Here is a 15,988-nt window from a genome sequence, read left to right as displayed (position 1 = left end):
CTCAGGGTCCTGGGATCGAGTCCCACATCGGGCTCTCTGCTCAGCGGGGAGCCTGCTTCCCTCTCTCTCTCTCTCTGCCTGCCTCTCTACTTGTGATCTCTCTGTCAAATAAATAAATAAAAAATCTTTAAAAAAAAAAAAATCACTCAACTCGGTTTTCCTTTCTTGTATTTTTTTTCCTTCTCAGACTACTATTAAAGGTTTCTGAAATTACAACCCAGTGGCAAAAGAACTTTCCTTACATAAAATAATAGACACACAGCAAAGAGAATTTTGTGAAATCCTCTTTTTTTTTCCCCACTGACATATTATAAAAGGAGCGATATGTTCCTAGGAACGAAAATATCTTATTTCCTTGTTAGTCCCACATGCAGGGTCAAGGAAGCTGTGTGCTCTGGCTGCTATTATGATGTTATTTTTAGTCTGGGCACTGATAGCACTAGAACAGTCCAGAGACAGCATCAATCTGCTCTGCAAAGTAGAGATCCCAAATTTTGCACCTTTGTGTTTTTGTAACATAATGAAGTTTCTTACTCCTTTATAAATTAGGGCGTCAAATTTCACACTGAGGTGGTTTTTTGTCTTGTTTTAAAGATTTTATTTTAGGGACACCTGGGTGGCTCAGTTGGTTAAGCGGCTGCCTTTGGCTCGGGTCGTGATCCCAGGGTCCTGGGATCCAGTCCCACGTCGGGCTCCTTGCTCAGCAGGAAGCCTGCTTCTCTCTCTGCCTCTGCCTGCCATTGGGTCTTGCCTGTGCTTGCTCGCTCGCGCACTCTCTCTGACAAATAAATAAATAAATAATCTTTAAAAAAAAAAAAAAGATTTTATTTTAAAGTAATCTCTACATCCAACATGGGGCTCGAACTTACAACCTGGAGATCAACAGTCACACTCCACCAACTGAGCCAGCCAGGTGCCCCACACTGAATTTTATTTTAACAAGACCTTGATTTCCTTGTAGATATGCAACTTCTCTAGTTCAAAATGTCATTTAGCTATGTTTATCTTTAAAAAAAAAAAAAAAAAAGAGCCTGAAACCCACTCTTGCAGAGCTTATATTCCGGTGGGGAAAGGAACAAGCAAATAAGCAAATACATAATCCCAAACTGTGATCAAGGCTAACAAGGGAAACAGTATGGAGTGATGAAGAATGGGATAAGGGGAAGGGAAGACAATCTAGATAGGATATTCAGGGAGGTCGCTGAAACCTATGGTAAGAAATATGAACAGAAATCAACCAAACAAGGTCATTTAACCAACAAATATTTACTAAGCGTCTGTACGTGCCAGGTTCTTTCTAGATGGTCATTATAATAACCATATATCAGACAGATAGGATCCCCAGCCTAAGAAGGGGAGGAATAATGGGCACTTTTAAAAAATATATATGGTTAACTTTATTTTTTTTAAGTGTATTTATTTAAAAGAGATAGAAAGAGCATGTGTGTGAGCAAGGGGAGGGGCACTGGGAGAGAAGCAGACCCCCCTGAGCAGGGAGCCTGATGTGGAGCTCAATCCCACAACCCTGAGATCACGAACTGAGCAGAAATCAAGAGTTGGACGCTCGGGCGCCTGGGTGGCTCAGTGGGTTAAGCCGCTGCCTTCGGCTCAGGTCATGATCTCAGGGTCCTGGGATCGAGCCCCGCATCGGGCTCTCTGCTCAGCGGGGAGCCTGCTTCCTCCTCTCTCTTTGCCTGCCTCTCTGCCTGCTTGTGATCTCTCTGTCAAATAAATTAAAAAATAAGATAAAATCTTTAAAAAAAAAAAAAAGAGTTGGACGCTCAACCGAGTCACCTAGGCACCCCCAAAATATGGTAACTTTAGAAACTAAAAAATATTATGATAAAGATCAACCAGGATAAATGTGACAGTGCCTGAAGGACTAGGCTGCTTTAACTTGAAATCGTGCAAGGCCTCCCTCAGATGATAATGCGGAATTAAGATCTGAATGAGAAGGCAGCAGGACAAAGACCTGATGAAAAGCATCCCAAGCAGAGTAACAGCTGCAGTACAAAGGCCCTGAGATGGGAACATTCTTGGCATGCTCAAGGGAGAGAAAATGGCCACAATCATTGGAGCAAAACTGGCGAGAGAGGAGGTCAGAAGCCACAACCTGACATTTTCAAATTTTATTTCTGGTGAAACAGGAAGTTTCTGGAATGAAGTGGTACTTCAGAATGTTCAGGCTAGTCACTGCTGGGGGTGAGGGTGGTGGGTAGGGGTTTTTGAGGGAGGTCTACGGAGCGTGTACAGAGGTCCCAAATTGGAAAAGAGCAGACCATGTTCATGGAATTGAAAGATCAGCTGCACAAAAGCCCACAAGATGAGGCTGAGGCCACTCTGTTAACTCAGGTAAGGAATCTGGATTTGGAATTTGGACTTTAATTTAAAATGCAAAGAAATTCAAATGGTTATAAATGGGGACGGAATGACAACCACGATCTATACTTGATTTATATTTGAAAAAAGATTACTCTGGCTATTATGTGGGAAAAGGCAAAAAGGAAGAAGGCAAAAGGGGAAATAAGGACCTGTTAGGATATTAAGAGCCTACCTACTGCAGGGCTCAAAGAAGCAGTACTGGTGGCTTGGACTGGGGGGCAGGAGGTGGGCAACAAAGGAGAGAGCAAATTATATATGGATTCTAGACAGGTAAGATTCAATCAACAGGGATTACCAAAGAGGACGTTGGGATCAAGGGAACGGGAAGAATCAAAGATGACTTCCCAAGAATTTCACACCTTACGTAGGTAAATGGTTAATTCCTCCACAATGTGACATTGTTGATTTCTGGTTGACTGTGCTGATGTTAAAGTTGCTGCTGGTTGGGGTGCCTGGGTAGCACAGGTGGTTAAGCGGCTACCTTTGGTTCAGGTCATGATCCCAGGGTCCTGGGATCCAGCCCCACGTCAGGTTCCCTGCTCAGTGGGGAGTCTGATTCACCCCCGCTTATGCTCTCTTGCTCATGCTCTCTCAAATAAATAAAATCTCTTAAAAAAAAAAATTGCTCTGGTACAAGATACAGATGCCAACAGTAACAAACATTTCTGACCCCCTCCCTTAAAAACAAAACAAAACACAAAAAAAGGCAAACTTGAAGTAACTCACTATGGCTTTTTTCCTGGCAGGACCCACAACACTATGGAAAATGTAGACAGATACTGTGATGGAAACTTCTAGAGATCTGGGATTTAAAAAGCCATAGCTGCTTCTCTATCAGCCCAACGAGTTAATTTTCGGCCTACACACATGTGCACTGGCCAGGGTGAGACCTGTCTCCACCTTTCTGCAACAAATAGCCTACAAGACCCTTGGAAAAAAGACAAGAAATGAAGATCATTCAAGTAAAGAAAAGTAACACAGATCTTTAGCAGACACTTTTCAATATCCAATCACAGAATGGAATTTTTCATGCTGAAACAAAAATCTGAATATATTCATTCAAACTAGAGACAGATTTAAAAAAAAAAAATCACTGCTTTAGTAACAATTGGAAGCAAAACATCTAATGTTGAGTAAGGATAGCATTTTGAGTATGAGTAACGGGTTTTTCAATGCTAAAAGCCTTTTTCAATTATTGTGGCATGTTTTATATGTATTAACTTGGAGCTACATGGTTTCCTTCTCCCTGGATTTTAAGCATGCGAACTTTGAAAAGCAAAGAAAGAAAATCAGCTGGCACAATGCTAACCTCATAAAAACTATCAATCACTAATTTTCACATCTCATTCCTAATCTTTATAGGAAAATGGATATTTCAAATTAAAAGCAGTTTTATATATGAAATTTTCCTTCTAAAGTGTTTTTACCCAAAAGAGGTTATATTAATGTTTAAAAATCAAACAATTCTAAATTGGAAATTTTACCATTCCTGTGCTATACTTGAGATTTATAGGTACAGCAGAAATCTTTTCTAGATTAATCTTGAAGGCCATACTGGAGGACTTACTGTTGCAAAAGAACATCTTCTAGGAAGGCTCCCTTTTTCAAAAACAAGTGTTAGTTATTACTGTTTACTTCCAGAAGCTACAGAAACTAAAATGAGAGGAGAAAAATACTTAAAGCCACAGGACAAGAAATAAAAGGGAAAGTCTGTGGGGCACCTGGGTGGCTCAGTGGGTTAAGTGTCCATGACTCTTGATTTTGGCTCAGGTCACGATCTCAGCGTTGTGAGATCAAGCCCCTGGTCCTGCTCACGCACTGGGCATGGAGCCTGCTTAAGATTTTCTCTCTCCCCCTCCCTCTGTCCCTCTATTCCTCTCTAAAAAGGGAGGAGGGGGAGTTTGTGGAAGAACAGGACAAATTTAGTAGGGCAAATGTTTTACGTGCTAATATAAAGAAAAATGTATCTTAAAAAAGTTTTTTGCGCTTTTATTTCTGTTGTATACACTCACATATAAATGTACCTGTATACTGATTCACGGAGTCACAATGTAAAATGTTGTCTCTTACCATCAAAAAGCTTGAACATTATTGGTTTAAAGTGTGCACAGGGGGATGCAGTTGAGAGAAAAGCCAATCAGTATGGCAGAGCCTAAGAGGGGCTTGGAACATAGACTAACTTGGAGGGCCAACCCTGGATTAAGGCATGGAGCTAAAAAAGGGCAGGGGGGAGTGCTGGTTGAAATTCAGAATAAATAATTGACATCCATTCCCTTGAGATCAGCTTTAATTATAATGAAGCAGAATATGAGGTACAGTTCATTTGCTCAGTTATTTCCCAGTTAAAGTAAGGAAAAACCAAAGATCATCAAGTGGACTGTGTTTCAAAGGGAATCATTAAATGTAGGAAATACTTTAAAATGTCTACATTTTATTTAAATTTGTATTAAATTTTAAAGATGTTATAAAGATCATACCTCAATGACATTCTGGTTAAACATATCCTACTCATCTAATTCTTAGCTCCCTTTGGCACCTGGGTGGCTCAGTCAGTCAAGCACCCAACTCCTGGTTTCAGCTCATGTCATAATTCCAGGGTTGTGAGATTACAGCCCATGTTGGGCTCTGCACTGGGCATAGAGCCTGCTTAAGATTCTCTCTCTCTCAGAGTTCCTGGGTGGTTCCACGGGTTAAGTGTCAGGTCATGATCCCAGGATCCTGGAGATCAAGCCCTGTGTTGGGCTCCCTGCTCAGTGGGCAGGTCTTCTTCTCCCTCTCCCTCTGACCCTCCTCCCAGGCCCTGCTTGCGCTCTCCCTCTCTCAAGTAAATAAAAAAAAAAAAAAAAAAAAAAAAAAATATATATATATATATATATAATAATATATATATATATATATATAATATTAACAAAGAAAAAAAGATTCTCCCTCTGCCCCTCCCCAACCCTCTGTTCACATGCACTCTCTAAAATAACAATATATTAATAATATAAATTATTATTATTATTAGCAGCTCCCTTTCAATGAGAATACCTAACTTTCTGAAACTATCTTTGGATTCTGGGATATTGTTCTCTCCACTTTTTTTTTCTTTTTAAGATTTTATTTATTTATTTGACAGAGGAAAAGAGAGCACAGCAGGGGAAGCAGCAGGCAGAGGGAGAGGGAGGAGCAGGCTCACAGAGCAGGGAACGTGATGTGGGGCCCCAGAACCCTGGGATCCTGATCTGAGCTGAAGCCAGACACCTAACTACTGAGCCACCCAGGTGTCCCCATTGTTCTCTCTTAATTCTCTAACTGTCCTCTACAATCCCCTTTGCTAACTTCCACCTCTGCTCATAACCTAAAATAAAATGTTATTACTCTTAGGGTTCTAGCCTCTTGCTGGGAGATAGCCAAATAGTAACAGTTGTGATTTATTATTAAACATTAATCACGTATCAGACACTGCTCTTAGTGCTTTACACGTACCACTCATTCTCATAACCATTCTACGGCAAGTCCTTTTACAGTGAAACCCAAGATAACAATGAATTCAAACTTAGCACAATTATTGACTGGTAATAAAGAAAGGACAGGACTGGAAAGAGCAGCAAAATCAACGATCAAACTGTACTATTTATAGGAAGCAGTATAATAATTAACAGTGTTACTCTCAACTCTACAATCTGAGCATTTAATGCATCCCTGCTCTACCATCTACATGTTGAAGATCTTAGTTATTTCAAAATGAATCCATTTCGGAAAATACACACCTACACAAAGATTCATAGCAAGGATTTACGGTGAATAACCGAGGTGTGAGATATCTTTTTTTTTTTTTTTAAGATTTTATTTATTTATTTGACAGATAGAGATCACAAGTAGGCAAAGAGGGAGGCAGAGACAGAGGGGAAAGCAGGCTCCCTGCCGAGCAGAGAGCCTGATTCGGGGCTCGATCCCAAGACCCCGGGATCATGACCGAAGCAGAACGCAGAAGCTTAACTCACTGAGCCACCCAGGCGCCCCTGGGTGTGATGTATATTAACAATGGAATACTACCCAGCAATAAAAAGCAATGAACTTACTGATACACACAGAAATCGGTGATCATTTTAAAAAATAATTACACTGAAAGAAGCCAGACCCCCTCCCCTGAAAAAAAGACAAAAGAAGACACTACATGATTGTATTTATATACAGTACTAGAAAATGGAAACTGGTCTCCAGTGACAGAAAGCAGAATGGATGCTTGGGGCCCAGAAACAGGAAAGAAGGAAGGAGAGATTACAAAGAGACTTCAAGGATGGATATGCTCATTATCTTGACTGTGGTGATGGTTTCACAAACTCATCAAACTGTATACCTGAAATATGTACAGTTATTATGTGTCAGTTATACCTCAACAAGGCTGTTAAAAAACAGGAATAACATATCTCACAGGGTCATTCTGAGTATTTAATAGGTTAATATATATATATGTAAAACACTTAATATTTACTACCAAATACTACTATTCTAATTTTAAAGTCTATGATTCATACTTGAATACGAATTGAAAGAATTTCATTTTATTTCTATGGGACAAATCCTATACAAACTAATAAAAATAATGCCCATAAAAAGTTATAAACATATTAAAGGAAACAAGTATTTTAGCTTAAGACTCTCAAAGAAACTACTTTTTGATATTGAGTGTGAGCAAAGTATGGTACTAAAGGCTCTACACAGATTATTTCATGTAATCCTTAGAACAATCTTTTGAGATAAGTGGTATTATCTTTATTTTACATATGAAGATACAACAGCCTCACAGTGTTATATAACTTGCTCAAGTTCTTGGAATAAGCAGAAAAGGTAAAACACTCAGATCTCATGAACTATTATTTATTTATTTTTAAAGTAATCTCCCCACCCAACATGGGGCTCGAAATCACAACCCCAAGACCAAGAGTCACATGTTCCACCAACCGAGCCATCAGGTGCTCCTGATGCCATCAGAAGCTCCATGTCCATAATTTTTTCTCTTCACTGAAAGAAGGTGACCTGACTGCTGGCTTTACAAAAGAGTCTCACAGAATCTAAACAGGTGACAAGCAAAGAGTTCACTGCCAAACCTTCAGGAACTTGACAATCTATTATATAAAGCTGGTAAATCAGCATCACTTACCATATCTGTAGCTTGATCTTCTTCCCTTGCAATTCAACTGTTTTGATCTTAAAGTCTATTCCTACAACACAGAAAAAAAAAAAGGTAAATTGTATCTATGGCTTTGAACTTAGCTCTCCTAAAATTAAATGGAGTGAACATAAAAACACACTTTTAAAATCTGGGTATTTGTGTTTTTTTGGTTCTTGTTAGTCACTAACTAAGCACATTCTGAGCAAATTATCCAATTTCAAACTTGAGTAATAGAAGATCCAACATGGCAGAAGAAACAGCTATATAGGAAGAGTTTTTACAATTAAGAAATGAAAAGGTAAACTTTAAAATATCTAAATCTTTTTTTTAAGTAGGCTCCACACGCAATGAGCTTGAACTCATGACCCCATGATCAAGAGTCGCATGCTCCACCAACTGAGCCAGTCCGGCGCCCCCAGAGTAGCCAACATTTTAATGCAAAAGAATAAAAATATGTTTCCTAGTAGGAAAAATATATAGCCTTTACTAGCTTGCAAAGTAAAAGACTACTACCAGGGATAAAAGAGGGTTATTTCTTTTTCTTTTCTTTTCTTTTCTTTTTTTTTTAAAGATTTTATTTATTTGAGAGCGAGAACAAGTGAGAAAGAGAGAGAGCCCGCGCTCCCACGCACTCGAAAGGGGGAGGAGGAGAAGGAGCACGACGCAGAACTTGATTTCTGGACCCTGGAATCATGACCCAAACCAAAGGCAGACACTTAACTGAGCCACCCAGGCACCCAAGAGAGTCATTTCGTGATGATAAAAGGGTGAATTCATTCAGAAGGCATAAAAAGACTAAATGTTTATTCATCTAATAACACAGAGCTTCCAAAGACATGAAGTGGAAGTATTGTGGATTGCCCAGCTCTGTCTGCTCCCTAACCAACCAAAATCTTCAGCTTGGGTTGAGTTCCCCATACCCAAATTAAAAAGAGAAAAGGGTCTTGTGCCTGGCATTTATAAACCTCAGACTTTATCTACAGCCCATAGTTTTGTTTCTCTAGGAATTACTAAAAAAACTGTCCTACAGTGACCTAGTTGTCAAGACCAATTCTGAACAAAACTAACCATTCCAATTAAGCGTACAACTTGTTAATTCATCTTAATGACAAACCTGACAACCAATACTATTCCAGAAAACTTCCCTGACAAGAGGTGAAATTAGGACATGCTCTGAAAGCTCCCACCTTTTGAGACAGAAACTAGGTACAACTGGAAAATTTACATTTTAGGCTGTTTTAAGCCACCTACATCCATCCTAGACTCCTTGAGTTTCTCCCTCAATCAATGTTGTCTATCCTCAAACTAATTAGCAGTGATTAAAGCAGTTCTTCATTCTTTTCTGCACAAAAACTCCCACTGTCTACCTCAGCCATTTATTCTTCTATCTTCATTACTGGCTTCTCCTTATCTCTCTGATCTTTACTAAAAACTGGAGTGAACTTTTCTATCTCTACTCATTCCCTTGGTGATTTTCCCTAATTTCATGGTTTCAAATTCCCCATATACACAGCTCCTTTTATCTTCTCAGAACAAGACGGGGGAAAAGAGAGAGAAAGGGAGTAAGGAAAATTAGCCTAAACCAGAAAACTCTTGGAAATTAGAAAAAGGAGGAGGGGGGTATCAATATATTCAACAGAAAGACTGTAAGAGAAAATTGAGATCTCCCAGAAAATATAGCAAAATAACGAAGAATGGAATTTATGTGATATATGACACATTAGAAGTTCAAACCGGGGGATGCCTGAGTGGCTCAGTGGGTTAAGGCCTCTGCCTTCGGCTCAGGTCATGATCCCGGGGTCCTGGGATTGAGCCCCACATCGGGCACTCCGCTCCGCGGGGAGCTTGTTCCCTCCTCTCTCTCTGCCTGCTTGTGATCTCTGTCAAATAAATAAATAAAATCTATTTTAAAAAAAAGTTCAAACCGGGAAGTCTGACATCTAACTAACAAGTTCAAGAAAGGACAGAGAAAATGATATCTAGAAAATAATAATTTAAAAACTGTAAAAGAAATCCTCACAGCAAGAGAAATAATAAAACTAAAAGGCAACCTACAGAAAAGGAGAAGATATCTGCAAATGACATATCTGATAAAGGGTTAGTATCCTAAATAAAACAAATAAAAATAAAATAAAGAACTTTTAAAGCTCAACACCCCAAAAAACTAATAATCCAATTTAAAAATGGGCAGAAAGGGGCGCCTGGGTGGCTCAGTGGGTTAAAGCCTCTGCCTTCGGCTCAGGTCATGATCCCAGGGTCCTGGGATCAAGCCCCACATTGGGCTCTCTGCTCAGCAGGGAGCCTGCTTCCTCCTCTCTCTGCCTGCTTCTCTGCCTACTTGTGATCTCTGTCAAATAAATAAATAAAAATCTTTTAAAAAAAATAATAAAAAATAAAAATGGGCGGAAGACACGAACAGACATTTTTCCAAGAAGATACAGAGATGGCCAAGAGACACATGAAAAGATGCTCAACATCACCTACCATCAGGGAAACACAAATTGAAACTACAACGAAATGATCACTTTACACATGTCAGAATGGCTAACATTCTGACATACACATGTCAGAATCAGTAACACGAGAAAAAACAGGTGTTGGCTAGGATGTGGAGAAGGGAGAACCCTCTTACACTGTGGGTGGGAATGTAAACTGGTGCAGCCGCTCAGCCTAATTTGGAGGTTCCTCAAAAAGTTAAAGAACTGCCCTACAATCCAGCAACTGCACTTCTAGGTATTTACCCAAAAAATACAAAAACACTAATTCAAACGAAAACTGCACCCCAATGTTTACAGCATCATTAACTACAATAGCCAAATTGTGGAAACAGCCCAAGTGCCCACTGATTCATGAATGGATAAAGAAGACAGGGGCACCTAAGTGGCCCAGTCAGTCGTTGAGCATCTGTCTTCAGCTCAGGTCATGATCCCAGGGATCAAGCCTTGAATCAGGTCTGCTTCTCCCTCTCCCCACCACCACCTGCTTGTGTTCCCTCTCTCACTGTCTCTCCTTCTCTCTGTCAAATAAATAAGTAAAATCTTTGGGAGGAAAAAAAAAGAAGATAAAGACAGTACCTGGATGGCTCAGTGAGTTAAACATCTCCTTTGGCTCAGATCCTGATCCCAGGTTCCTAGGACTAAGCCCTACTGCTCCCTCAATCTCTGGCCTTCACAACCACTTACTCTTACGCTCTCTTATAAATAAGTATATTCTTTAAAAAAAAAAAAAAAAAAGAAGAAGAAGACGAAGAAGAAGAAAAAGAAGATAAAGACACCACACACTGGAATATTTCTTGGCCATAAAAAAGAATGAAATCTTACAACCACATGGATGGAGCTAGACAGTATTATTATGTTAAGCCAAACAAGTTGGTCAAACAAAGTAAATACCATATGCTTTCACTCATATGTGGAATTTAAGAAACAAAACAAATGAGCAAAGGGAAAAAATAAAAGGACAGACAGAGGCAAACCAAGAAACAAAACTTAACTACAGAGCACTACCCGATGGTTACCAGGAAGGAGGTGGGTGGGGGGATGGGTTAAACAGGTGATGGGGAGTAAGGAGTGCACTTGCGATGAGCACCTGGTGTATGGAAGTGTTAAAGCACTACATTGTACAACTGAAACTAGTATTACACTGCATGCTAACTAACCAGAATTTAAATTAAAACTGTAAAAAAAACTGTGCAAGAAAACTTAACAGAACCAAAGGAATATTATTTTATACCAACTTACCAAACGCCTAGCATAATGAATAAAATAAGGTCTATACCAAGTTGTAGCACCATGACATTTTAAGACACCAGGAATAAAGATATTATAAAAGCTTACAGAAACTAGGTCATATAAAAAATCAAAAGTGACAACTCTGAACTTGTACTCTTCAACAGCACACTAGAATACAGTAAGATAATGTTTTTGTTTTTAAGATTTTATTTATTTGGGGCACCTGGGTGGCTCAGTGGGTTAAGGCTTCTGCCTTCGGCTCAGGTCGTGATCTCAGGGTCCTGGGATCGAGCCCCGCATCGGGCTCTCTGCTCAGCGGGGAGCCTGCTTCCCCTTCTCTCTCTGCCTGCCTCTCTGCCTACTTGTGATCTCTCTCTGTCAAATAAATAAATAAAATCTTTTTTTTTTTTAAGATTTTATTTATTTATTTATTTGACAGAGAGAGAGAGAGAGCGAGCACAAGCAGGCAGAGAGGCAGGCAGAGGCAGAGAGAGAAGCAGGCTCCCCACTGAGCAAGGAGCCCGATGCGGGGCTTGATCCCAGGACTCGGAGATCATGACCTGAGCCGAAGGCAGAGGCTTAACCCACTGAGCCACCCAGGCGCCCCAATAAATAAAATCTTAAAAAAAAAATTTTTATTTGACAGAGAGAGAGACCTCAAAAGAGCACAAGCAGGGGAAGGAGAGGGAGACAAAGGACTGACGCAGGGCTCGATCCCACAACTCTGGGATCGTGACTCAAGCTGAAGGCAGACACCTAACTGACTGAGCCACCCAGGTGCCCCAATAAGATAATATCTTTTAAAATGTCTTTTTCAACCTGGGGCACCTGGCTGGCTCAGTCAGTAGAGAGTATGAGACTCAATCTCACACACATGAGTTTAAGCCCCATACTGAGTGCAGCATTTACTGTAAAGAAGGAGGGGGGGGGGCACCTGGGTGGCTCAGTCATTAAGCATCTGCGTTTGGCTCAGGTCATGATCCTAGAGTCCTAGGATCAAGCCCTGAATCGGGCTCCCTCTTCGGCGGGAAGCCTGTTTCTCCCTCCCCAACTCACCCTGCCTGCATTCCTGATCTTGCTCTCTGTCAAATAAATAAATAAATAAATAAATAAATAAATAAATAAAATAAAATAAAATAAAATCTTTGCTCCCATGCATCTTTTTAAAGGCAACTACCAGGACACTGCTTTGCCGAAAACAAGAAGAAATTCAGCCAAGAGCGAGGTAAATGGCAGTTCAAACTGGCCTAGAGAGTAACTAGTTCAGAAGTGAAAGCGGACAGAAATGGGCAGAACAAAATGAGAAGTAATTTCCAAAAAGTATGCCTACTAAGAGAGGGAGGGGAAGAAATGGTATTAATGTAATTTGTGTGAAAAAAGAAATTCAGGGGCACCTGGGTGGCTCAGTCAGTTAAGCATCTGCCTTCAGTTCAGGTCGTGTTCTGGGGGTCCTGGGATTGAGTCCCGAGTTGGGCTCCCTGCTCTAAGCAGAGCTTGCTTCTCCCTGTGCCTCTGCCTATCTCTGTGTCTCTCATGAATAAATAAACAAAATTTAAAAAAGAAAGAAAGAAAGAAAGAAAGAAAGAAAGAAAGAAAGAAAGAAAGAAAGAAAGAAATTCAGAAGATTCGGCAATTCTGTTGCAGTCTGGGATAAAGTATGGATAGTGTCTTGAACACTAAGTGAATGTATCAATAAAGGAACTGTAAATTACAATAAAAACAGGAAGACATCCAAGAAAGGAAAAGTGATTATAGTACACCACTTGGTTTAACAGCTAATAAAAACATGTTGTAACTATTTAAGAAGATGAAAAGAAAGGCATGAGGAGTGTCCACTGTTATCCGGGTGAGTGATTCTCATTTCCCATAACAAGAGAGAACTTCTGAAGTTAAGTTTTTGGGGTTTAAGTTAAAAACTATGACTAAAGGAATATGGTGTTGAAGAACAGAGAAAAAGGCCAAAAAGTGTTTGGAAAAGGAAACACGCAAGCAGGCACAGTGCAAAGACTTCTTGTTGCTGCTGTCCTCACAGGCCTTGAAATACTATATGACTTCGAAAATTCTTGTCTATTTCATTAACAGAAATAAAAATTGGGTCAACAGGTGCCTGGGTGGCGCAGTCGGTTAAGCATTGCCTTAAACTCAGGTCATGATCCCGGACTCCCGGGATCCACTCCCGAGTTGGGCTCCCAGGTCTGCGGAAAGTCTGCTTCTCCCTCTGACCTTCTCCCCTCTCATGCTCTCTCTCACTCAAATAAATAAATAAAATCTTTACCAAAAAAATGGGTTAACAAAGGAAGAGGTGGGTTTACAAATATGTTCTCTCCACTATTTAAACACTTCAATTTGATCATCATATTTTAGCATGGCTCTAAGCCACCCCTGCAGTCTCATTCCCTCCAGTCTTCCTTTGACAATCACCTTCAAACACAACTTTTGCAGCAGTCTGCTTTTTCCAAGTAAATACCTTTGCCACTCCAGCATGTATTTTCTACAATCCCCAAAACACACACACCTAAGTATGGGAAAAGTTAGGATAGTGGAAAAGCTTTTGATAAAATTTTGGAATAAGAGCAAAATCAATAGCTCAACTGCCCAAGAGAAGCTAGGAAAATCTATCACCTTTTAAGATTCTGCCAGGAGAAATAACCAGACTCTCCTGCAACACTATCATTTCCTGAATTACCACAGACTAGAGCAATCATAGCGTTTGATCCAACCAGTGGTTCTCTTTTAGGTTTTGCTTATGTAAAAACACTCTAAAGGAAATCTCTGTTTTTTACAGATTCCTGGGACCCAGCTCACAAGTATTTCAATTTACTGTAATCTAACTTTTACCAATTTTCAGCTGCCCAGGAAAATAAGAAACATCAGCCAAAATACCTGCCTTAATGATGTTGCAGAAGCACCATCCAGTGGCAAGAGGAGTAACTGCAACTTCTAGCCACTACAGAGAGTTTAGCTTCTGATGACACACCAACACGTAGTATTTAATGCAAGCAGAAATAAACTCCAGATAGCCAAAGTTTAACAACTCATAGGTAAATAATATCTGTGATTTTTAAAAGATTTTATTTATTTATTTGACAGAGAGACACAGCGAGGGAGGGAACACAAGCAGCGGGAGTGGGAGAGGGAGAAGCAGGCCTCCTGCTGAGCAGGGGAGCCTGATGTGGGGCTCAATCCCAGGACTCTGGGATCATGACCTGAGCAGAAGGCAGATGCTTAATGACTGAGCCACCCAGGTGCCCCAATATATGCGATTTTTAGTAAGTGAAAATAATGTGTTTTCACCACATGAGGAAAGGAAATAAGAATCCTATACCTACAATCCTTTGAATGCAGTTTTGTCTGGAATTTAAGAAACATGATTCTAATCCTTGCTCTAGCTCTGTCATAACAGCACAAATTTTGAAAAGATCACTTTTCAATGCAGACATTAGTTTCTTCATCTTGATACAGAAGTGAAAACGGAGAATACAAAAGTTTCCTGTAAAGATTCTTTCACATAACAGTAGTAGTTTACTAAACACTTCGAGAATGTACTATGTGCTTGGCACTGTTTTAAGTCCTTTGAGTGAATTAATGTACTAAATCCTCAGAACAATCCTAACCCATACTTTTATTTCCATTCTACAAATGAAAAATAAAAGCCAATAGCAGGAGGAAAAAAAAAAAAGCAGTAACACTAATATTTACTGGATAACTAGTAAGTGTTCTAAGCACTTCACATATACTATCTCATTTAATATTCAAAAATATCCTCTGCAAAAGTACTAATATGCCTATCTACAGAAGAGGAAATTTTTTTTTTAATTTAAATTTTAGTTAACATACAGTGCAATATTGGTTTCAGGAGTAGAATTCAGTGATTCATCACTTACATACAACACCCAGTGATCATCACAATTGCTCTCTTTAATACCCATCACCGATCTGGCCGATCCCCTACCTCCCTCCCTCTATCAACCTTCAGTTTGTTCTCTATCATTAAGAGTCTTTTATGGCTTGTTTCCCTCTTTTGCTTTTCCCTTCCCATACGTTCATCTGTTTTCTTAAATTTCACATGAGTGAGATCATACTGTGTTTGTCCTTCTCTGACTTACTTCACTTAGCATAATACACTCTAGCTCTATCCACATCATTGGAAATGGCAAGATTTCATTCTTCTTGATGGATGAGTAACATCTCACTGTGTGTGTGTACTTATACACACACACACACCACATCTTCTTTACCCATTCAGCAGCTGATGGACATTTCGCTCTCTCCTTAGTTTGGCTATTGTTAATAATGCTGCCATAAACACTGGGATGCAGGTACCCCTTCAAATCTGTATTTTTGTATCCTTTGGGTAAATACCTAGCAATGCAAATTGCTGGATCATAGTGTAGTTCTCTTTTTAATGTTTTGAGAAACCTCCATACTGTCCTCCAGAGTGGCTGTTCCCAGCAACATTTTTTGCATTTCTGCATTCCCACCAACAGTGCAAGATGGTTCCGCTTTCCAGAAGAGGAAACTTTAATCTACCCAAGGTCAGAACACTAACAGGTGGCAGAACCAGAAATTAATTCCATGTGTTTTTTCAGACCATACAGGCCCTTAACCTACATTAAGTTCCAGAACTCCATTTTTTAAAATTTATTTTTATTATCTTTGAGAGAGAGAACACACGGGTGTGCAGGGACTGGGGGAGGGGAGGAGAGAGAGAATCTTA

General features: G+C 39.8%; 1 protein-coding gene across 1 annotated transcript in view; it reads right to left on the bottom strand.

Moving 5' to 3' along the window:
• RAB10 (RAB10, member RAS oncogene family) overlaps nt 1–15,988 on the bottom strand; it is a 90,071-nt gene that overhangs the window by 22,990 nt on the left and 51,093 nt on the right. Inside the window, exon 2 of the mRNA XM_047744876.1 lies at nt 7,532–7,592. Coding sequence (XP_047600832.1) covers nt 7,532–7,592 — 61 coding nt within the window. The remainder of the gene's footprint in view (nt 1–7,531; nt 7,593–15,988) is intronic.

This window comes from Lutra lutra, chromosome 9, assembly GCF_902655055.1.
Source record: "Lutra lutra chromosome 9, mLutLut1.2, whole genome shotgun sequence".
Lineage (NCBI taxonomy): Eukaryota > Metazoa > Chordata > Mammalia > Carnivora > Mustelidae > Lutra > Lutra lutra.
Note: the sequence above shows the minus strand (reverse complement) of the source record. Positions and strands in the feature narration are given on the sequence as shown.